Source organism: Cololabis saira, chromosome 14, assembly GCF_033807715.1.
Source record: "Cololabis saira isolate AMF1-May2022 chromosome 14, fColSai1.1, whole genome shotgun sequence".
Classification (NCBI taxonomy): domain Eukaryota; kingdom Metazoa; phylum Chordata; class Actinopteri; order Beloniformes; family Belonidae; genus Cololabis; species Cololabis saira.
The window spans coordinates 39,502,077-39,526,054 of record NC_084600.1 but is presented as its reverse complement, the minus strand read 5'-3'; the positions used below and the strand labels follow the sequence as shown (position 1 = coordinate 39,526,054).

Here is a 23,978-nt window from a genome sequence, read left to right as displayed (position 1 = left end):
AGCCAGCATGCAGGTGAACAAGCCAGTGTGTATGTCTATGTGTGTGTGTGTGTATGTATATGATCATGCGTGTGTGTGTGTGTGTGTGTGTGTGTGTGTGTGTGTGTGTGTGTGTGTGTGTGTGTGTATGTATATGATCATGCGTGTGTGTGTGTGTGTGTGTGTGTGTGTGTGTGTGTGTGTGCATGTGACTAAATGACTATATGTGTGTATGTGTGTGTGTGTGTGTGTGTGTGTGTGTAATAAACCAAACAAAGCTCCACCTGAAGTGTATCTATAGTGGGGGAGGGGGGGGGAGTGACCCCGCCACCCGCGAGACCAGAGGCCGACAAGGAAGAGCCCGGAACCCAGGCCACCGGCAAACCCCACAGAGGGGAGAAGTAGGAGGGAGGCAACCCACCGCCTGCGAGGCCCCCCCCCCCGCCCGGCGGCGGCCGAGGGGGGCCCGCGGGCGGGGCCCCCACGGCGCGGAAAGAAGCAGCCAGGGATCCCGCGGCGGCGGACCGCGACCCAGGCAATCCCCGGCCACCCGGTCCGGGCCGGACACGCGGCCAGGAGGCCCTCACCCTTCAGGCCAACGACCCCCCACCCGGCAGGGGGCCAGCCTGCCCGGAGAGACAGAGCCGCCCCGGCCGCCGACGCGGGCAGGCGCACCCGTCCCCCACGAAAGTGGCCCTCCAAGACCAGAGGGGCGCCCCGCCGTAGAGGCAGCGGGGGGGACCGGAGACGGGCCCGGAGAGAGGGAACCCCCCAACAAGGCGACACCCGCGCAGGCCCGACAACGGAGGGCCCCAGACCCAGGCATCCCATTCATTCATCCATTCACCTATCCGATACCTATACTAATAATAATATAATATACTATACATAATAATAATAATAATAATACTAATAATAATAATAATAACCATCTTTGTATAATATAATATTGATAAATTATTAAGTTTTTGATGTCCTGCCAATGGAGGCTCAAATCCTCCATGGCAGGACCCTTCCATACCGCATTCTCACCGACACAGACATACAATCACGCACCGTTTCCCCCTCCCCGGGGGGGTCCAGCACCGCCAGAAGGCACCCCAGGCTGCACGGCGGGCCCCGCCAGGCCCGGGTAACCCGACCCACCCGTCCGAGGCCCAGGCCGGTGAGGGAACGCGGGTGATGTGGGACCCCCTCCCGCCCCTTGTGTTGAGTGCATGTGATTAATGCCATAAAAACAGGGAGGAGGGAGGGCCAAGTATCGATTGACACCGACCCCCCCCCCCTCCCGAACTACGTGTCCTTGTCAAGTGTATTTATAAAGTGTTGAATGTGCAGTGTCTAATTTGCTGTTAAAACCGTGAGGCGGGGAGTGCCGGGCCACGCGGGACAGTGCCCCCCACGACCCGGACCCCCCGCCTTTCGCCTATGTGCGTATGAATCGTGTAGGGGGGGCAAGAGGGGGAGCGGAGGCCGAAGCCAGGAGGCAGGACCAGCAAAGCTGGCCCTGATAAGACACCCGCGTCCCCCCACCGGCCATCCAGTAGACGGGGGCCGGCCCCCCGAGCCGGGCCAGGGCCCCACCGTACCTCCACGGGCGCCCCCGGAGCCGCCGGAGCCCCCAGACGGAGGGGGAAACGGTCCAACATCCTCCCATTCATACTGACAACATAAGACATAGATACCTGGGAATGGCGCCACCCCGCCGCCGCGCCCAGCCCGTGCACCCCCCGGTCAGGGGAGGCCCGATCTCCGGACCCGGCCCCACCCCCCCCCGAGGCCACCCCGGCGGACACCCCAAGGGTCACGGAGTCCCCACATCCGCAGGGGCACTTGGCCCCCGCCCAGCGACGGAGGACCAAGGCAGCAATGCCCCCCCAGCGCAGACAGCCACCCCCCACCCAGGCAGGACCGGGCCCTCCGGGTGGGACCCCCACCCGGAAGTAAATAACTTTAAAGAAAAAAGGATTCTTTGAAATTATTTTTTGGCACAAATTAACATAATTGAAGGTGTTTTGATGCCTTTTGCAACTTAATTCCGTAACTTAAAGGGGACCTATTATGGCATCTAATTCCTATTTTAAACAGGCCTTGAATGTCTTAAAAACAAGCTTTTGATTGTTTTTGCTAAATAAATTAATAAATAAATTCAGCCTCTGAGCCATGTCTTTATCATCCCATTCTCTAACCTCATTATCTATGCAGGATTCTGAGTGGGCGGGGCTATGATAATGAGGCTCTGTGCTGATTGGCTGGCTGAATGACGCGATACACCGCTACGAAAAAATGGTGGAAGCTCCGGCCGGCGGAGTTAGTTGTGGGCGTGGATTCACGCATCGGAGGCCAAACTATGTAAATTAGATTTTGGTTACGTAACGACGGGAGCAGAATCTTATTGGCTCGTAGATCCACATCACACTGGACGGCTCATCCGGGCGGCTGTACAGACACTGCAGAATTTGGTTGCTTTCCTCCTTCTCTGAGTTGGCAGGCTGAGGGGAGACCACTTTATATATGTTAAAGCAAGTAAAAAACCTGTTTTTTATAATAGGTCCCCTTTAAAGAGAAAAATAAATCAGACATCTGTGAGATGTGTTTCAAACCCAATTGTCTAGTTATTCAGACCATTTGTACATCTTTCCAAAATTTGTAGGACCGGTCCTTTGTTCATCATCATCAATAACTTTGCTGAGTCTCGTCTCAGCCAGCTTCATCATTACGACATCCCGCTGTGATGCCGAGTTGTCGTATGATTTGACCGGGACGGACGTTCAAAGCGTTCTTAGCCGATAGCAGAGACGGGGGACAGCAAGAGCCGGACGACAATTCGTAAAAGCCACAAACGGTCGTTTAAATTACTGAAACTGAAACTTTTTCTTTAAGGAATATTTTTAACCTCTCCTGGTAGGCTACTCGGCTTGTTAGCTGAGTAAACTTGCCAGCGACATTAAGCTCACGTAGCTTCTGTGACAACATGTTAGCAACCAAAGTGACATATTCCTTTTCAAAGCCACAAGTACAGTATGCAGTGTCCAGTACATACTGCATACTGGTACAGCAATCGCTGTCAGTGAATCACATACTGGCGTAAGACCTTTTTAACAGTGAATCCAGCCATGGGACCACTCAAAATGGCTATAATGTAGTGGCCAGTTGTATTATGGGATAGAGTTCACGAGGCAGATTGGTGTACCGTATTTTCCGCACTATAAGACGCACTGCATTATAAGGCGCACCTTCAATGACATATTTTAAAACATTTTCCATATATAAGGCACACCACATTATAAGGCGCACTAAATATCTGGTAAAATACCGTATGTGGCTGGGGTTGAGTTACGTATCTACCTGATGGAGCTGCGCTACAGGAAATGCTACAAAATCCTACAGCAAATACAAAAAAAAAAAAACAAAAAGAAAAGTACCGTATGTCAAACTTTATTAACAAAATAAAAACCAGCTTTGCTCCGTCTCGTCAAAGTCGCTATTATGGGAGTCAGCGTCGCTGCTGTCGTCTTGAACGTCTGTGACGATTCCTGACGTTTTTAGCGCCATTACTTTGGCGACACCAACTACATTACCCACAATCCCCCTGACTACAGTCACAGAAATCACCGTAATGATCATTTATAAGGCGCACTGCCGGTTTTTGAGAAAATTAAAGGCTTTTAGGTGCGCCTTATAGTGCAGAAAATACAGTATTCTGAAGTTTCCCTCAGAGTTTGTTTTTTTGGAAGCAGCAAGGTAGTTTCTAATACCCTTAGATTTGAGCTAACCCAAATATCTCAAAAATCATCACGGAAACGTCTCCCGACATCCAAATATCGCAAAAAACTTTTGACATTTTCATGAGATGGTTTTTCAGACATGTTGATGATTTAGTTTATCATAAAGTGTAAGCTTTTTGTGCATTTGCACATCTCTGGCAGCGCTGGATGTGACGTAGCCGTCAATCTGAAGTCATCCAAACATAGTTTCCAGTTGTTTTTGGCCTCAATAGTCGGATGTAGTTATGCTGTAACACTACCTAAACATTATACAATACTGCATTACATAAGGACTTTGCCTCTGCATAATCATTGGAATGATCATCCGCTGCCTTCATCCTGTTTACTATAATTGCAACAGCAGTTGCGGCAATCGTAATCATTTGTTCATTTCCTTCAAATCTGAGATCTTCTTTTACTTTTACTTGAAGAGAGAAGTCAGGTTGGTAATCCAAGTGTGTCCACATTATCTATAAGATCAGAACATTCTTCATCTGTCAGAAACAACAATCTTTTTTTAAACTCCAGCTGAAAGACGGCGCTCGGGGGCCCCTCTTCTTCGCTCAGCCCGGCGTTTGTGCTGGTGATGATATCTGCCGGGGCCTCTGTTTGAGTACGAGCACAGCACGCCACAGCCTCTTCCCTTTCCAAATGACTTTGTCTCTGAGGAAGTTGTGATTCGGCCCCTCTGGACCCTGATAAGAGATTTGGATGTCCGATTGGGACGACTCCGCCCGGCCGGCGCAGGAAACGGGACAGCGTGTGTGTGGATGCTGAGAGACTGTGGATGGAGAGGTTACGTGCTCGCTGGACCGTTTGTGTTTGGATGTTTATGCTGGTCGGGACACCAAATAGGGTTGCCACCCGTCCCGTAAAATACGGAATTGTCCTTTATTTGAGAAAAAAATGTTGCGTCCCGTATTAAACTAATAAGGGACACGATTTGTACCGTATTTTCCTTAACTTTTACACCATATTCTAGTTGAATTATTGAAATAAATTAACTTTTACACCATATTCTAGTTGAATTATTGAAATAAATTAACTTTTACACCATATTCTAGTTGAATTATTGAAATAAATTAACTTTTACACCATATTCTAGTTGAATTATTGAAATAAGTTAACTTTTACACCATATTCTAGTTGAATTATTGAAATAAATTAACTTTTACACCATATTCTAGTTGAATTATTGAAATAAGTTAACTTTTACACCATATTCTAGTTGAATTATTGAAATAAGTTAACTTTTACACCATATTCTAGTTGAATTATTGAAATAAATTAACTTTTACACCATATTCTAGTTGAATTATTGAAATAAATTAACTTTTACACCATATTCTAGTTGAATTATTGAAATAAGTTAACTTTTACACCATATTCTAGTTGAATTATTGAAATAAATTAACTTTTACACCATATTCTAGTTGAATTATTGAAATAAATGAACCTTTACACCATATTCTAGTTGAATTATTGAAATAAGTTAACTTTTACACCATATTCTAGTTGAATTATTGAAATAAATTAACCTTTACACCATATTCTAGTTGAATTATTGAAATAAGTTAACTTTTACCCCATATTCTAGTTGAATTATTGAAATAAATTAACTTTTACACCATATTCTAGTTGAATTATTGAAATAAATTAACTTTTACACCATATTCTAGTTGAATTATTGAAATAAATTAACTTTTACACCATATTCTAGTTGAATTATTGAAATAAGTTAACTTTTACACCATATTCTAGTTGAATTATTGAAATAAATTAACCTTTACACCATATTCTAGTTGAATTATTGAAATAAATTAACTTTTACACCATATTCTAGTTGAATTATTGAAATAAGTTAACTTTTACACCATATTCTAGTTGAATTATTGAAATAAGTTAACGTTTACACCATATTCTAGTTGAATTATTGAAATAAATTAACTTTTACACCATATTCTAGTTGAATTATTGAAATAAATTAACTTTTACACCATATTCTAGTTGAATTATTGAAATAAATTAACCTTTACACCATATTCTAGTTGAATTATTGAAATAAATTAACCTTTACACCATATTCTAGTTGAATTATTGAAATAAGTTAACTTTTACACCATATTCTAGTTGAATTATTGAAATAAATTAACCTTTACACCATATTCTAGTTGAATTATTGAAATAAGTTAACTTTTACACCATATTCTAGTTGAATTATTGAAATAAGTTAACTTTTACACCATATTCTAGTTGAATTATTGAAATAAGTTAACTTTTACACCATATTCTAGTTGAATTATTGAAATAAATTAACTTTTACACCATATTCTAGTTGGATTATTGAAATAAACCAACATCTGGGCTGATGTGGACATACAGAGCATAGGAGGCTATTTCAGTTACTAGTATGGTTGTCTGTCTGTACAGTCATGCAAGTTCAATGCTATTAAAGCACTTTAAACTTTAAATCAAAGCATTTTGTTTTTTCATATAAAATAAACACATTTTTATTCAGTTTAGAAGTTTTTGGGCTTTTTTTTTGGCTCCTGCGCTGCTGAAATCAGGGCGTCCCTTATTTCTATTTCTGAAAGGTGGCAACCCTAACACCAAAGCTCTAACCGGGATGAAATTGGGATAATTTAGTGTTTAGTTGTTGCTTTTTTTCTGTCAGGGAACTCTTTGCATGCTATTGAGAAAAGCTAAATATTAAAATAAGTTAAAATATGAATTCTGAGTCTTGTTTTGACATATTCCATCAGTGATTGTAAGTATTTATCCGCAGTTTGAATTTGCATCTTACGAGTCACTCTTTATAGCTTGCAGCTCAGCAGGGCTGAAAATCACATATGCCATCTGTGAAAGCCTTGAGCTGCGTTTCCTTGCTCCTTTTTTCTTTTTTTTTTCAGCATTTCTCCGATCGTTTCCCCTTTAAGGGCATCGGAAAGTTTAGGATGAGTCACAGTCGGCCAGACTGTCAAATACGAAGAGTCTGAGTCACTGGCTCACACACCTTAGGCCAGGATAAATATAAAAACATGACTGTGAGAGTAACACGGTAAAGTTTTCTAGTGTTTCTAAAATAACCCAAGTCATGAGAAAGAATTTAAAAGAATGACGTGATGTCTTTGTAAACTTAATGATAGATCTTTGATGAATGCACAGTAATAATCCTACAATCATGGTCCATTTTGTTGTTCACATCATCCTTGGAAAAATTGGCTTTTCAGATCTGCTGCGAGTTAAATAAATAAAAAGGAAAATCACATAAGCCTCGGCGAGGCTGGGACAGCTTCACAGGCAAATTAAACGTTTTGTCTGCAGGAAATGAGGATAAAGGAGAATTTTTGGGACAAATTTCAGCGATCGCTATTCCAGTGCTCACATCAAAGGCCGTCTCCATCTAATTCATTACCCAAAATTGGAGAACAATGACACCACGCGCTAACAAAACAGTTTTAAGCCGTAAAAAAAGAATCCTCAGACTTGCCAAAAGAAAAAAAAACAAAAAAAAAAAACGATTAACCTGAGCCTTGATGTTTTTCAGGCAATACAATGGAATTAATTAATTTCAGTGATTTAGATGACCCTCGCTTTCACAGAAACGTCAGTTAAAAGACTTTACAGTGCAGACGAAAACAAAACAAAGTTTCACTTTCCTGCGACTGCAGCAGCAGCAGCAGGTAGCGTTCCTGAATTAGAAATACATGACGTGATGCCGTGAACTCGGAGAACTCGGAGTCACTGAGTTCGTTTCCGGCAGAAATGTCAAGAGGGAAAAAGTAATCCTTGTGCGCTATTTTTAAACGCTTTCATGAAACTCATTCAAATTACAAACATGTTTTTTTTTTAGCACTTTTGCTGTTATAAGGTCAAAAACATTTCAGTGGGTTTAATATTTGTCTTCTATGACGACGGGCCGCCGCCTCTGCAGGGGTGACTTGTCGAATACAACATCGCAAGATATCTGATTTTACGGCAGCTCTGTTTCCTGTTTTCAAGAATGCATATGCAATAACGGGGGTATGTGACCACTTTAGACATTAGCAACAGGCCATGCTCCTTAACAAGGAATGCTGCACTGCATTTTGATTTCTTTCCCCCACTGAGCTTTCTATTCATTTTACAATATAAACTTAAGTTATGTCATGTTTTCTTTGTGTGTTAACTTTGTTTGATTTGCTGATAAACATCCATTTTTTGCATTTCATGCCACCAAAACATTGCACGAGTACAATAGTACGGGGTTGAGATTCCTGGGAAAGATATTGGGAAGCAGAGGTGGGTAGTAACGAGTTACATTTACTCTGTTACATTTACTTGAGTAAGTTTTGGGAAATGTTGTACTTTCAGGAGTAGTTTTGAATCACTATACTTTTTACTTTTACTTGAGTAGATTTGTGAAGAAGAAACTGTTCCTCTTACTCCGCTACATTAGGCTACGTTGAGCTGTTACTTTTCTTTTATCCCTTTTATCCGCGTACGCGTCAATCTCATGACATCACTGGGTGATTCTTTGGGGAAAATGTTTGTTTTTGCATGTTTTGTCACATTTACACAGACTCAAACACACACAGAGTCTCTATGAGTTCATGTTTGTTCTAGTTCTGCCTGGTTAAAAAAGAAAAGTACAAAGGCTTGAAATTTTGTGCTACTTGTGCTTAATTTATTTTTTTATTCTGTTATTTTATTTATTTTATTATTTATTAAAGTACTTGAATTTACTTTAAGATTATTTGAATTTAAGCTATTTTTTATTCTTTATTAATTTCAATTTATTTTATTGATTTAATTTGCCTGAAGATGATTATTTTATTCTTTTGTCTGTTTGAATGGTTGTGTTAAAAAATAATAAATCAGCATAACTCAACAGTTACTCAGTACTTGAGTAGTTTTTTCACCAAGTACTTTTTTACTTTTACTCAATAATTATTTGGATGACTACTTTTTGCTTCTACTTGAGTCATTTTATTCTGAAGTAACAGTACTTTTACTTGAGTACAGTTTTTGTCTCCTCTACCCAGCTCTGGTGGGAAGGCAGCTCATGTTGCTCCACCGAGCCCGGCCTTCAGACTTCAGGACCAAGGACAGTCTGGTCCTTTCCATCTTCGGTCCGGAGTAAAACTCTGCTGATTTCTTCCAAAACAGATTTGTCCGACCAAAATGAACCTCTGGTCGCCTCCGAGTCCAGAAACGTTGACTCTGGACAAGGTTAATCTAAAACTTCTGTGAATTTAGTCCCGTAGTGTCCCAAAGTAGGATTTTTTTCCCCATGTGGTGAACTGATGACTGAAATAACGGTTTGTTAATTTAAGAATCAGAGGTCACAGGTTCATCTCTTCACATCAGTAAATCGCTCCAGGTTTCTTGAATGATTTAGTGATTTTATTAACTGTAGCAGAAGAAATATGCAAATCCCTTCCAATCTTTGTTTCAGAAACATTTTAACTATTTTCCTTTCACATTTCCTGCTCATTTTCCAATCACAATGTGTTGAAAGGTGTGTGTGAGTACAGGACTGTCTCAGAAAATTAGAATATTGTGATTTTCTGGAATGCAAAAACAAAAATGTCATACATTCTGGATTCATTACAAATCAACTGAAATATTGCAAGCCTTTTATTATTGTAATATTGCTGATCATGGCTTACAGCGTAAGAAAACTCAAATATCCTATCTCAAAAAATTAGAATATTCTGGGAATTTTAATCTTAAACTGTAAACCATAATCAGCAATATTAAAGTAATAAAAGGCTTGCAATATTTCAGTTGATTTGTAATGAATCCAGAATGTATTACATTTTTTTCCACGTTTTTTTTAATTGCATTACAGAAAATAAAGAACTTTATCACAATATTCTAATTTTCTGAGACAGTCCTGTATGTTCATACTGTCTACAAAAGAAATAGTAGCAATGTTTTCATGCAGCATGCAGATTTTCATGCTTTGTTGTAGGTGGTCACCCGACTGATTGAGTTCTTCTATCCAACACTTGAATGACCCGAGTACATTTCTCTTTGTGTCCTAGTTTTATTTTGGTCTCTCAGTTTAGAAACAAAGGCTCTCTGTAAAGCATCTTTTGGCAAGATGCTTCTATGCAAATGTGGATTTATTTTTTAATTAAATCTGCTGATTCAAATTAATCTTGTGACACACACACACACACACACACACACACACACACACACACACACACACACCCGTGCCTGGTCCCGGTCTCAGCTGGCAGATATTATGACATGAGCTCATACTTGGTACGGTATAATCTTTCCTGAACACTGTTGCCCTCCGTTGCTAACAACACTGCCAGTGCGGAGCCTCCGTGCCAGTGGAAAGATGGATTTTAGATCGGATAAACATTCTCTCGTTACGGTGAAGCCAACACGCTGGACCACAGGGGCGTTTCGTGGAAAACAGATTTGACGCAGCCCAGCAGCGTGCCACCCGACAGAAGCTCCGCTGTCGCCCGGCCAAGCAAAGTGCACGAGGAGGAGAGGAGGAGAGGAGGAGAGGAGGAGAGGAGGAGAGGAGGAGAGGAGGAGAGGAGGAGAGGAGGAGATCTCCTCAGCCTTTGGTCGGACTGTCGTCCTGCATCCCTCGCTGCACCTGTCGTTACCAGGTCAACCCTCTGACTTACACTTTCTTTTGGTTGGTTTTCTTCAGATGAACTGTTACTGGTGAAATTGTAAGCAGCTCGACGGCTCAACATACTGAGATTCTAGAAAAGGAAGTGAACCCGTGTGGTTGATTGTTGGTGGAACCATCTGTCGGAGCAGCGACTTCAAGCAGGCGCTGGATCAGATCTGGATCAGACCTGCACAGCGTTCAGGAGAAACGTTTGACGACTCTTTTTTACAGAACTGCTTCAGCTCAGAAATACTTCTGGCGTGAATGGCTTTCATGGTCGTTCTCAAGGTTTGAGCTCTGACCGGGCCGCTCAAACAAGTGGTCCAGACCCCGAGATAGTACGGTGGCCGACAAGGGCCAAACGCACTGCAACGGCCTAATGCGTCTCAGTAAAGGAAAACGGCTTCAAGTACAGAAACGATTCAAATTCACAAACTCAAAACGAGGTACAAAAAGAGGAACGTGGTGCAAATGAAAAAATGTGCTGCAAAAAACAAAGACAAATGCAGCATCATCAAACGCTGCTGCAAATAGAGAAACGATGCAAAGCACAAAACGATATAAAACAAGAAACCATCTTCAAAAAGAAAAACGCTTCATAACCTCCTTTAAGGATTCTACGTTGAGTCTTTGGTGTCATCTTCCACTTCCAGGAAGAGCAGTGCCAGTACATTAGACCAGACCTTGGACTGATGTATGCCTAAACACTTTAAGATGCCTTATTGTCTGATCCACACTCCTTCATGAGCATCAATGATCCTTGTGAGCTCCAGACTACGCGATTATCCAATTCATCGAAACAGCTCTCAAACATCCAGGTGTGCTAACCAGTGACACCAATTAGCTTTCATTGGATTCACTTTCATCCAGCACAGTTAATGTTTAAGGGGTTTGTTCTTCAAAGAGAAAGAGAAGTCGTAAAGATCACATTACAGATCACATTTAAGAGGAAATTAATGCAGAAAAGCAGTTCATTTCAGGGGGTTCACAGCTATTTTAGACAGCGATGCCAGTGTTAATGATCATAAATAAACAAAGTTGTGTGTAATCTATGACTGATATGATTCAAAAAATGAAGAAAGCTGCTCTGCTGGAAACTGAGATCAGTCGCATGTGATCCGCATGCAACTAAAGAAAGTCATCAAATCAGGTAATAACGTCTTCTTAATGTCTGACCCACTGTGACATACTGGATCGTGTATTGTTACTGATGTGTTACAGTGTAATCTGTCCCAAAAACCAACGTGTAAAAAAAGGAAGTTGGTTGTTTCTGTAAGTGATATTATTTCTTGGTAACAACGTATTTGACATATTAATCTCTTCCCTTTCAACAGATTTGCAGAACTAATGTTTGCTAAAACACTGTAGATTAACCAGGGGGAGCTAGTTTGACTTTTATTTCACACTGAGCTTTTGCTGAGAAGGAAAATAAAGAATCAAGTGGGCCTGAGTTATGCTATTAAACACAGCTTGCCTTGATAATAAATCTAAAACTTAAGTTGCTCCAGAGACACTTTCATACTTAATGTGCCGTTTGTACTTTGCAGAAGAGAAATCCTCCACCTTGCGATCAACATTTATGAAATAAATTATAATTACGTTGTCTTTCAAGAAGTCGTATAACATTATTATTATTATTTATGATAAATAAGTTGATGTGGCTGGTTTTTAAGAACCTTTCTGTAATATTCCTCTGAGTATGTCATAAAGGAGGGAGGAAGTGGCCAGAATTAACTGCAGTTATAAAGACTAAAGTCCCCTTCACCTTCACTGGAAAAACTTTATGCTCTTGCTCCCATAATGAAAAAGCAGCATATTATATGGAGGTTTTAGAAAAAAGCACTCTTTAAAGTGTATTATGCGACCATTCAGCAACTTGCTTACATAATAATATCCACACGCCTGAAGAATGAAGAAGTTTGTTTGCGGTACAGGTTAACTTATTAACTGACTCCAGATGTGTCGTCTTCTTTTCACATTCTGGATCGACTAAAAGGGCTGATTCACACCCATGCACTTTAACATGTAGACATTTTGTGAATAATCACCTTAGGAGTGGTTTTCTTAAAACCATAAAAGAAATTTGCATGGCATTAGAAGGGAATTTTACGGAAGAGTATTGGGGCCAGGCAGGAGAAAAATAAAAATAATATTTTAGAGGAGGAAGATTTTTTTTCATTATGCACTTCGAGAAAAAAGTCGAATTATTAGTACGACGGAGTATTAGGGCCAAACTAAGAAAAAAAAGAAGGAAATTACGAAAATAAAGTCATAATAATATGAGAATAAAGTTGTAATATTACGAGAATAAAATCGTAATATTAAATATATTATAAATATATAAATATAACTTCACACGATGCTCAATATTCAACATTTTAACACACTCTTCCTGTTAGAGTTCTCATAAATTAACACTTTATTCTTGTAATATTACGACTTTATCCTTATAAATCGCGACTTTATTCTCATAATATTACGACTTTATTCTCGTAATATTACGACTTTATTCTCGTAATATTACGACTTTATTCTCGTAATATTACGACTTTATTCTCGTAATATTACTTTATTCTCGTAATGTTACGACTTTATTCTCGTAATATTACGACTTTATTCTGGTAATATGACGACTTTATTCTCATAATATTACTTTATTCTCATAATATGACGACTTTATTCTTGTAATATTACGACTTTATTCTTATAAATTGCGACTTTATTCTCGTAATATGACGACTTTATTCTCATATTACTTTATTCTCGTAATGTTACGAGTTTATTCTCGTAATATTACGACTTTATTCTCATAAATTACGACTTTATTCTCGTAATATTATGACTTTATTCTCATAAATTACGACTTTATTCTCGTAATGTTACGACTTTATTCTCGTAATATTATGACTTTATTCTATTACGACTTTATTCTCGCAACATTATGATTTTATTCTCGTAATTTTCTCGTATTCTCATAATGTCCTAGTTTGGTCCTAATACTCCGTCGTAGAATTTATATTTTAAAAGTTAGTAAAGTAAACTAGTCCATGCTAAACAGACCTCATCACTTTACAGTTAAAACACAATTACAACCTTTTTCCCCACAGATCAAGACGCATTTACAGACAACATGCTGATAAAAGTTGAAGATTCATATATGAAAATTACATCGTTATAAAACAGGAAATTGAAGATTTTGCGAGTAAAAACAAAAAGAGATGAAATAAAAAAAAAAGCCTCACAGTCGTGTGTGTGTGATTCACAAAGGAGTGAGAGTATTACAAAACAATGTGTGCATGAATTGTGTGCAGAAATGCCTGTAAGATTTCAGAACATTTGCATTGTTCTTGTCAACGGATTCCAGTTTGATAGCAACCCACACACATTCAGAGGGAATCCTACGCTCTTCCTGCCAAAGAAAAGCTTTTATTCCAGCAGCGTTCACAAGTGCACTCGTGATGTTTTCAGGCCTACAACTTTCAGACAATAAAGGGACTTTTAGTCCGCGCTGGAGTCCTTCACATTCCTCTGAAGGACGTCTAGGACCTAAAGCCGCTCTGCAGACAACATGAAGCCATCAGGGATCGTAGGTGCTATTTAGTCACCACTTGTTGACCTCATCAATCAATCAATCATCTCCTTAATGAACATCATTAAGCATAAATAGGACATTTTCATCAAGAGGGAATAAAAAACAAACTTCATCCCATCAAGGGCGTAGGTTTGGTCTCAACATTGGTAGGGACGATATAACAGCATAACCTGCATGTTCACTTTTTGCTGGGGACGGGACATTAATAAGACCGGACATTAATAATACATTTGTCACGAATATGAACCTAATTAATTGATAGGCTAAATGATCAATGCAAAATGAATCTGTTAAAAAAAAGTTAAAACTGTTATTTTCATGGGAGAAAGTCATCAGCCAATCAAACGTGCGTTTGAGGAAAAAGAAAAATTGACATTCAGCAAGTGAAAAGGGGTAAATGTAAGTCTGAACATAATGAAAATAATTCACTTAATAATGGTAGGGTCAATTCTATCCTTACAACATTTGGGAAGACAATCTAAATTACCTTTATATCTGAACTACCGTACTGAATTCCAAGGCCTTGCATTTGATTTACTACTCATTGATTGTTCCCTATTTATCTTACTGTGTGGAATTGTGGGGATCCACCTTTAAAACCACCTTAAATTCAATAATAAAACTTCAAAAACGAGCCATACGTATCATCAATAAGGCTGATTACTACGCTCACACAGATCCACTAAATTTTTTCTAAATTCTCATGTTATTAAATTTCATGATTTGTTTTATTTTAAAATCATGCAAATTATGTTCAAAGCAAAATCAAAAATGCTCCCTGACCCAATGCAGAGGTTCTTTTCAATTCAGGTAAATGTAATGTAAAAATGTAATATGGTTTGTAAACAGGGTTTCCGCGGGGTTTTAAAAAGTATTAAAAAGTGATAAATGAAAATTGCCAAATTTAAGGCCATTAAAAGTGTTAAATTCACTGTCAGAGGTATTATTTTTTTTAAATTGGTATTATTTTTTACCTTTTACATTTTAAGCAGTCTATTTTATTGTCATTCACAAAGTGAAATAAATGTGAAACATCTGGTCAACATCAATGAGTCTATAAATCTGTTCTGTATAGTGTTCTATAGGTCAAAATCTGTATTAATGTTAAATGGTCCGTGATTAACACTTAATGTTGTGACAGTTTTTAAAAAAAATCTGAAGGTAGTGAAAAAGGTATTAAATTGGTATTAAATTTAACATAAGGATTGCTGTATAAACCCTGGTAAAGCTATTTTTGAAGCTTATAAGTGCAATTGACCATCTGTAAATGTTTCTTTGCTTTTCTATTGTTTCTTTGTCTTCTGTTGTTTCTTTGCTTTTCTATTCTCTTTTTGGTTTTCTGGAGGTCGGTAGCCAAAAATAGAAAGTTGGTGGAATAGGATAGGCTTTTATAAGCATTTTGCTTCAGCCTATGCCTTTTCAGTTATTGTTCAACACATTTTTTGGTTTTGTATGAAATGTTAATGCTGTGCACAATGCTTTTTTTTGGTGTTGTTTTGTGTTGTCATAACTGAATAAACTTCATTCATTCAACTCATTATATAATGCAAATAAGGTTGCTTAAAAGTTGGTGGGGACAATTTGAGCCTCCTGAAAAATTGGTAGTGTTATGTCCTACCGTCCCTGTGCAAACCTACGCCCTTGCATCCAGAGGGGTCAAGTAACAAAGTACAAATACTTCGTTACCTTACTTAAGTAGAACTTTTGGTTATCCATACTTCACTGGAGTAATTATTTTTTAGACGACTTTTTACTTTTACTCCTTACATTTTCACGCAATTATCTGTACTTTTTACTCCTTACATTTTAAAAACAGCCTCGTTACTCTATTTCATTTCTGCCTTTAAATAAAAACTATCCAGTTAAATTGCTCCATCCGGATAGAGTGAATTTGGTTGTGGTTGTTTCAGATGTTCTTGTCCAGTTTTGTTCTTACATCCGTTCCCTCAGATTCCTGCAACTAAACTTGGATGTACATTCCAATAAAGGTTAGGATAAATGATAACATGAACATGAAGTTTGACTTTTTGAACCATTACAATACTTATAGGCAACTAGTCATCATATCTGCTGCTCTCTGAAACACATGTTAATGCTCAATAGTACACATATATGCTTCTTTAATATATTTACATTTAGGGTTGCAAAATTCCGGGAATTTTCAAAGTTGGAAACTTTCCATGGGAATTAACGGGAATATATGGGAATTAACGGGAATATATGGGAATTAACGGGAATTAACGGGAATAAATAAGAAATTTACAGAATTGAAGGTTGGCCCTTAACAGGGAACTTAAATATAGTTGGGGGAAATACATTGTAGCATAGTCTTGGCTAAAACAACCAGATTGAATGCAAGTACACTCCTCAATCACATGCACACAGCACATTGCTTACTGCAGGGCTATTGAGGCCACACCCCCTACATGCACTGTGCATTCCTCCATCACATGCACAGGTGATTTCTTGAAGCCTGGAGGCCACACATTTGAGCTCAAAGCACAAGACTATTGAAGCCACACATTTGAGCCCACGGACTATATAAAGTCAAGTAAGTTTTGATAATATTATGGGGTAAATATATTTGATCTATAATGGTATTAATGTTTAACTTGCAAATATTAAATAAAAATGTATTAACACAGTAGCTAGCTAGCTGGTAAGTTAGGTGCTAAATGAAAGCTATTTTTCATTTCATTGACCATTTAAGAGGCTAGCTTATGTTTTTGTATTATCTTGCATGGATATCTGCTTATGACAAAATAAATATTTACATTTATGTTTGGATATGATACAGTTTGTTTAAATTACCCCCAATTTCCAGTTAATTCCCATAAATTCCCAATAATTCCCATAAATTCCCATAATTCCCATAATTCCCATGGAAAGTTTCCAATTTGGAATATTTCCAAAATTCCCCAGCTTAACTTCCCATGGAAAGTTTCCGGAAAGTTTCCGGAAATTTACCGGAAATTTTCCACCCCTTTGCAACCCTATTTACATTATACTAAGATACATTCATTTTCAATGGCTTTTGTCCTTAATGGCTTTTTTCCCCCTTACATTACTTTTACTTTTATACTTTAAGTAGTTTTGAAACCAGTACTTTTATACTTTTACTTGAGTAAAAAACTTGAGTTGATACTTCAACTTCTACAGGAGTATTTTTAAACTCTAGTATCTATACTTCTACCTGAGTAATGCATGTGAATACTTTTGACACCTCTGCTTGCATCCCATCAGTCCCTCCTGAGCCTCCTCCGAACTCATACTCACTTTTGATCAACATGCTTTGAGGACTTTCAGCAGGTTTCCATGTCAGCCCAAAGAAGTGATTCTGATTCTGAATCAGGCAAAAACAGGTTTTTGAAGAAATTAAATCCAAATGGGTAAAAGTAGTAGATCCAGTGTTGCAATGGAGAAGTTAAGTCCTGCTGGTGTGGATCATGTTGGGCATCATGTTAATGAAGTCATTGTTGAAGATTTTGCCCTTTCCCCCCACCACTCCCCTTCCTCTGAGCCGGACCGGACCATCTGAGCAGCAGAGAGGGAGGGAGGCCTCCTAAAAATAACCCAACGGGAACACTTCAGCAGACATGTGAGCGCCTGCCTGAGGAGACTGAGATTACTTTGAAATCAAGATGAGGAAGAAGTCCCGGAGAGGCACGGCGGATTTGTGGAGATAAAAATCTCTGCCATGTTGCTGACCCTCCCTGTGGAAGAAAATGATGGATCCCAGGACTGAGAGCTGGCAGCCCACTCGGCCCGGCGGTGACCAAAGGCCGGGCACAAGTTTCCTCTTTGAATACTTTCATTCAAAATAAGATGTCAGGAGTTCCACTTGGCCTGAAAAGGGGGGGCCGGCATGAATCAATATTTTCCTCAGCTCGGGCTCTGAGTGGCCGCCCTCGGAGGGTGAAGTTAAAAACAGAAACAAGCAAGTTAATTGCCAAGATTAACTTTTCTCCTTTTAGGTTTCCATTAGAGGCTATTGGTTGAGTTTGGTGGTGGCGTGTTGGACGGTCCAGGGTTTGTCAGGTCGCCATGTGAATGAGTCCACATGGAAAAAGACCTTGCTCAATCTGAGGTTCACCGTTACCCTTAATGGTCTTTCATTTTACACATAGGTGTCTGATTATAGGATTTTAAATGAGAATTAAAGCTGCAAGCAGCGATAAACGGGCCCTCGTGTGTGCAATTTTCCCCAATAATGGTCAAGGACTCAAAACTGGTTGATGCTATTTAAATAATGTATGATTTTGCATTGTAATGCATTATATCTAAATGTTTCGGAAGGACTGTAACTTTAATGTGGTGTCAAAAGGAGCACTGGTCTTATTTGACAGAAATCTAGAATATATTTTGTAGTAGAATTTCCTTTTTTTGCCTTTTTTTCTTTTCTATGTTTCTTTTCTTTTTCTATACTACCTCTTTAGGTTTGCTTTTAATTTTTGTCTTGTATTGTATATTATGTGTCGGACCCCAGGAAGAATAGCTGCAGTTTTGCTGCAGCTAATGGGGATCCAAATAAAACTATAAACTATAAAACTAAGTCTGATGACACCACCCATGACTCTTTATGTCAAACCATTCAAAAGATATAGCAGAAAAATAGGAACTATCAAATATCAACCAATCAGAAGAAGGGGCAAGGCTAATTTTCACCAATTAAGGTCAATGACTCAAAACCAAGTCCGATGACACCACCCACGACTTTATGTCCAAACATTCAAAAGTTATTGCAGAAAATAGGATCTATCAAATATCAACCAATCAGCTACTAGTATCACTTCCTGTTTAAGGTTGATGTTTGACACGGCGCCACGGCCCCGGCATTTCACGAAAACTCACAATTTTGATAACTTTTCATCGTTAACGTCTTTTGTGTCTCCTAAGCGAGTTTTATGTCGAAACGGACGATCCTGCTAGGAGGAGTTCGTTAAATTACGACACGTGAAAATGGCATAAATTGCTCCAAAATTACACGATTAATTCAAAATGGCCGACTTCCTGTTGGGTTTCGGCCATGGCGCCAAGAGACTTTTCTTTAAGTTGCGACATGATACAGGTGTGTACCGATTTTCGTGCATGTACGTCAAACCGTATTGGGGGGCTTGAGGCACAAAGTTTTCTAGGGGGCGCTGTTGAGCCATTTTGCCACGCCCATTAATGCAAACCATTAAATATCACATTTTTCACCAGGCCTGGCTTGGTGCAAAATTTGGTGACTTTTGGGGCACGTTTAGGGGGAAAAAAGGCCCTCATTTCGTCAGAAGAAGGAAAAAAATAAAAATTCCTACAGATACACTAGGGCCTTCGCACTGTCAGTGCTCGGGCCCTAATAAGACCGTCAAAGGGGAAAAACAACTATTCAGTTGGCCGATTCTCCTACAAAAAGTGAAACAGTTTGAAAAGATGGGAAATATATTTAAACTTTCTTACTCTTGGGTGTGATTCCTTATTTTTTTAAACCGTGGATTCATTTGGATTGAGGGCGAAAGGTCCGAAAGCCTTTTTTTACCCCCACAAAACAAGAATGAAAACATTAAAATTTTATCCGAGCAGCAGCAGGTTGTCTAAATAAAGTATACAAGATCGCCCTGTGATATTTCTTAACAGCTATATTTTCTTAGAAATATTTGGAGATTTCCTATCAAAACCTAAAATGTCCCCGGGAAACAGTAGAGATGAAACATTTTTCTCTACAACGTTTTCAGCAATAGAAGTGCACAAAGATTGTTTTGTGCAGAGTTAAAGTGGAAAGAGGTGGAAAAACATACGGAAGTTTTTTTTTTAACCAAATGATCAAAAAGTAATCAGGTTTTAAGGCTCTATGTTCACAATCGCAGTGAGGGCCAAGTGCTAACTTTGTAAGAACAGGCTGTAAGAGAGGAAAATGTGTTTTCACGCTGGTCTTTTCTATGTTCACAATGTCTTCAAGCAGCGAACAGGAAAGATGGTTGAGCTTCGGAAGACTGAGGAATATCTCCAGGGAACCAGGGAAGGAATTCAAGTCTATGATGTAACGGCGGACCTGCAGAGATAAGACCTACTTGGAGTCAAAGAAAACTCTTTCCACAAAATCTGGCATCTCAAGTTTGTAGTTCTATAATAAGTTTGGTAGAAAAGACATAACCAATGGTTATGAAGGAGAGTGTGACCACGACGGCCTGAGTTTTACGTTGCAGCCAGTGAGAACATTTCCTTCTTACAGGGAAGAATAATTGGTTCATATGAAGAGAACGGTATGGTGGAAGCCAGAATAACAAACCCTGTTTAAAACCAGCAAGATGAAAAGAGATTTTCTCTCTATTTCTTTTTAAACAAAAAGGTTCATGATTTAACCTTTGTGCTGTCTTCAGGTCAAGGAAAGAGGAAGAGAAGAAGGGAGGAAAGAAGGAAGGAAGGAAAGAAGGAAGAAAAGAAGGAAGGAAGGGAGGAAAGAAGGAAGGAAAGAAGGGAGGAAAGAAGGAAGGAAGGGAGGAAAGAAGGAAGGAAGGAAGAAAAGAAGGAAGGAAGGAAGGAAGGGAGAAAAGAAGGAAGGAAGGGAGGAAAGAAGGAAGGAAGGGAGGAAAGAAGGAAGGAAGGAAGGAAGGGAGGAATGAAGAAAAGAAGGAAGGGAGGGAGAAAACAAGGAAAGAAGAGAGAAAAGAAGGAAGGCAGGAAAGAAGGAAGGAAGGAAGGGAGAAAAGAAGGAAGGAAGGAAGGAAATAAGGAAGGAAGGAAAGAAAGAAGGGAGGAAAGAAGGAAGGAAGGAAGGAAGGAAATAAGGAAGGAAGGAAAGAAAGAAGGGAGGAAAGAAGGAAGGAAGGAAAGAAGGGAGGAAAGAAGGAAGGAAGGAAGGAAGGAAGGAAGGAAGGAAGGAATGAAGAAAAGAAGGAAGGAAGGGAGAAAAGAAGGAAGGAATGAAGAAAAGAAGGAAGGAAGGGAGAAAAGGAAGGAAGGAAGGAAGGAAAGAAGGGAGAAAAGAAGGAAGGAAGGAAAGAAGGGAGGAAAGAAGGAAGGAATGAAGAAAAGAAGGAAGGGAGGGAGAAAACAAGGAAAGAAGGGAGAAAAGAAGGAAGGCAGGAAAGAAGGAAGGAAGGAAGGAAGGGAGGAAAGAAGGAAGGAAGGAAGGAAATAAGGAAGGAAGGAAGGAAAGAAAGAAGGGAGGAAAGAAGGAAGGAACGAAAGAAGGGAGGAAAGAAGGAAGGAAGGAAGGAAGGGAGGAAAGAAGGAAGGAAGGAAGGAAGGAAAGAAGGAAGGAATGAATAAAAGAAGGAAGGAAGGGAGAAAAGGAAGGAAGGAAGGAAAGAAGGGAGGAAAGAAGGAAGAAAGGGATAAAGGAAGGAAGGAAGGAAGGAAAGAAGGAAGAAAGGGAGAAAGGAAGGAAGGGAGGAAAGAAGAGAGGAAAGAAGGAAGGAAGGAAGGGAGAAAAGGAAGGAAGGAAGGGAGAAAAGAAGGAAGGAAGGAAAGAAGGAAGGAATGAATAAAAGAAGGAAGGAAGGGAGAAAAGGAAGGAAGGAAGGAAAGAAGGGAGGAAATAAGGAAGAAAGGGATAAAGGAAGGAAGGAAGGAAGGAAAGAAGGAAGAAAGGGAGAAAGGAAGGAAGGGAGGAAAGAAGGAAGGAAGGAAAGAAGGAAGGAAGGGAGAAAAGAAGGAAGGAAGGGAGAAAAGAAGGAAGGAAGGAAAGAAGGAAGGAAGGAAAGAAGGAAGGGAGGAAAGAAGGAAGGAATTAAGAAAAGAAGGAAGGAAGGGAGAAAAGAAGGAAGGAAGGAAAGAAGGGAGGAAAGAAGGAAGGAATGAAGAAAAGAAGGAAGGAAGGAAAGAAGGAAGGAAGGGAGGAAAGAAGGAAGGAAGGAAAGAAGGAAGGAAGGGAGGAAAGAAGGAAGGAAGGGAGAAAAGAAGGAAGGAATTAAGAAAAGAAGGAAGGAAGGAAAGAAGGAAGGAAGGAAAGAAGGGAGGAAAAAAAGGAAAGAAGGAAGGAAGGGAGGAAAGAAGGAAGGAAGGAAGGGAGAAAAGAAGGAAGGAAGGGAGAAAAGAAGGAAGGAAGGGAGAAAAGAAGGAATGAAGGAAAGAAGGAAAGAAGGGAGGAAAAAAAAGGAAAGAAGGAAGGAAGGAAGGAAGGGAGGAAAGAAGGAAGGAAGGAAGGGAGAAAAGAAGGAAGGAAGGGAGAAAAGAAGGAAGGAAAGAAGGAAGGAATGAAGAAAAGAAGGAAGGGAGGAAAGAAGGAAGGAAGGAAAGAAGGGAGGAAAAAAAGGAAAGAAGGAAGGAAGGAAGGAAAGAAGGAAGGAATGAAGAAAAGAAGGAAGGGAGGAAAGAATGAAGGATGGAAGGAAGGAATGTACGAGGGGAGGAAAGAAAGAAAGAAGGGAGTAAAGAAGGAAGGGAAGAAGGAAGGAGAGAGAAGGAGGAAAGAAGGAACAGGAGAATTAGGTCATTTTGACCCAAAGACAGAACAAGGGTTAAAAGACGAATCCAAAAACGGGTTCTTATGCTACAACTCTAGTTCCAGAAATAAGATGAGGCGCTGAGTAAAATGTTAATCAAAACCAAAATGCAGTTTCCATAAACATCAATCCTATTCTTTAATGTATAAAATCAAAGCAACTGAAAGGGGAGACGTCTCAGGAAAAATGTTAGCTCATTTATAATTTGATGCCAGCATCAGACATCAGGAAAGTCGGGGCACGGGCAATAAAAAGGCAGCAAAGTAAGATGGTACTAAAAAGAAAAGCCTGGAGAAACATCTTGCAACTAATTGCTGGCAACAAGTTAGTGACTTTATTGGGTGTAAAAAACAGATGCAGAGTCTAATCAGTAAAGATGCCAGAGGTTGACCAAATCTACAAAAAAAGGGGCTAAAGCCTGGGAACGTCTCAGAATAATGTTTCGCACTGTAAAAATGTCAATATCTCAGCAACTGCAGTCCCTCGTGGTCTTCAGGTGGACTGCATTGAGAAAAAAAATAAAATTGCTGGAAATCTGTCTATCGGCTCAGAAATCACTGACGAGAGTTTGCTGGGCCACTCACAAATGTAAGCGTGTCTCTTGCAAATAGAGATTTTTATATCATACACACAAGCCCAAGACTATTTATCATTTTTCTATCTTTTTATTCCACGTACTGTTTTATGTTTTTATGTAGATTATTCATGCACTATGCACTTTGTTTTTATGTCTATCTTTTTAACTGCAAAGGATGAGCCTGCACAAACAAGATTTTTACCCATGTTCAGTAATATGATGTGACAATAAAGATTGATTGATTGATTGATTATAATGCAGAGAAGAGATCATACATGTGATATGACCAGCTCTCGTCTAGACCAAAGATCTTTTAAATGGAGTGAATCAGGTGCTTATTTCTAAACTGACTGCATTTAACTAGCCCTAGTCTCTTTGAACACTCTTAGCACTTTTACATCAATTTAATCAATATCAACCCCCACGTTCATACAGATGCATTTCTAGAAAGATTTCTAGAAAGTACGGTACTTTTTCTTTATGATCTATAAAACTCCAACCAGCAACCTTTTGACATCGTCCAAACTTGATCAAGTGGTTGTTAAAGAGGGAATGTTACAGTTATAAACATATAAAACCCAATTTAAATCACAACTTTTTGACATGTACTGCCTTAAAATACGAAATAACAACCTTTTTTTCCCCTTTAAGATGGAACATTTCTTCAGTTTTAGCATTTGATATATTTTCCCCTTTTTATTGAGCATAAAATATGATTTCATGCTGTCTTTATTTTCATGTTACACAGTGTCCCAGCTGTTTGGGGGGCGTCTATATCCAAAACAGGGATTAACTGTGGGCTGGAAGTTGACAGTAAAAGCTTTCAACATGGCAACATGACGCTGTTGCCATGGTCATCCATATCTGACTGTGAAATTCAAGTATTAACTGCAGGTTGTGGTCTAAATGAGCGTTAGCAACTGTAGCGGCTTATCTGTCTTCCAAGTGGCACCTACATGTGTAATGTACGGTGGCCGACAAGGGCCAAACGCACTGCAACGGCCTA

The 23,978-nt window shown here is 39.5% G+C and overlaps 1 protein-coding gene across 2 annotated transcripts in view; it reads right to left on the bottom strand.

Annotated features, from left to right (window-relative positions):
• Positions 1–17,304, bottom strand: part of si:dkeyp-23e4.3 (rho GTPase-activating protein 7) — a 70,832-nt gene extending 53,528 nt beyond the window's left edge. For both annotated transcript variants that reach the window (XM_061740593.1, XM_061740594.1), the window contains exon 1: positions 17,243–17,304. In XM_061740593.1, coding sequence (XP_061596577.1) covers positions 17,243–17,255 — 13 coding nt within the window. In that variant the 5' untranslated portion in view covers positions 17,256–17,304. The remainder of the gene's footprint in view (positions 1–17,242) is intronic.
• Between the last annotated feature and the right edge of the window lie 6,674 nt (positions 17,305–23,978).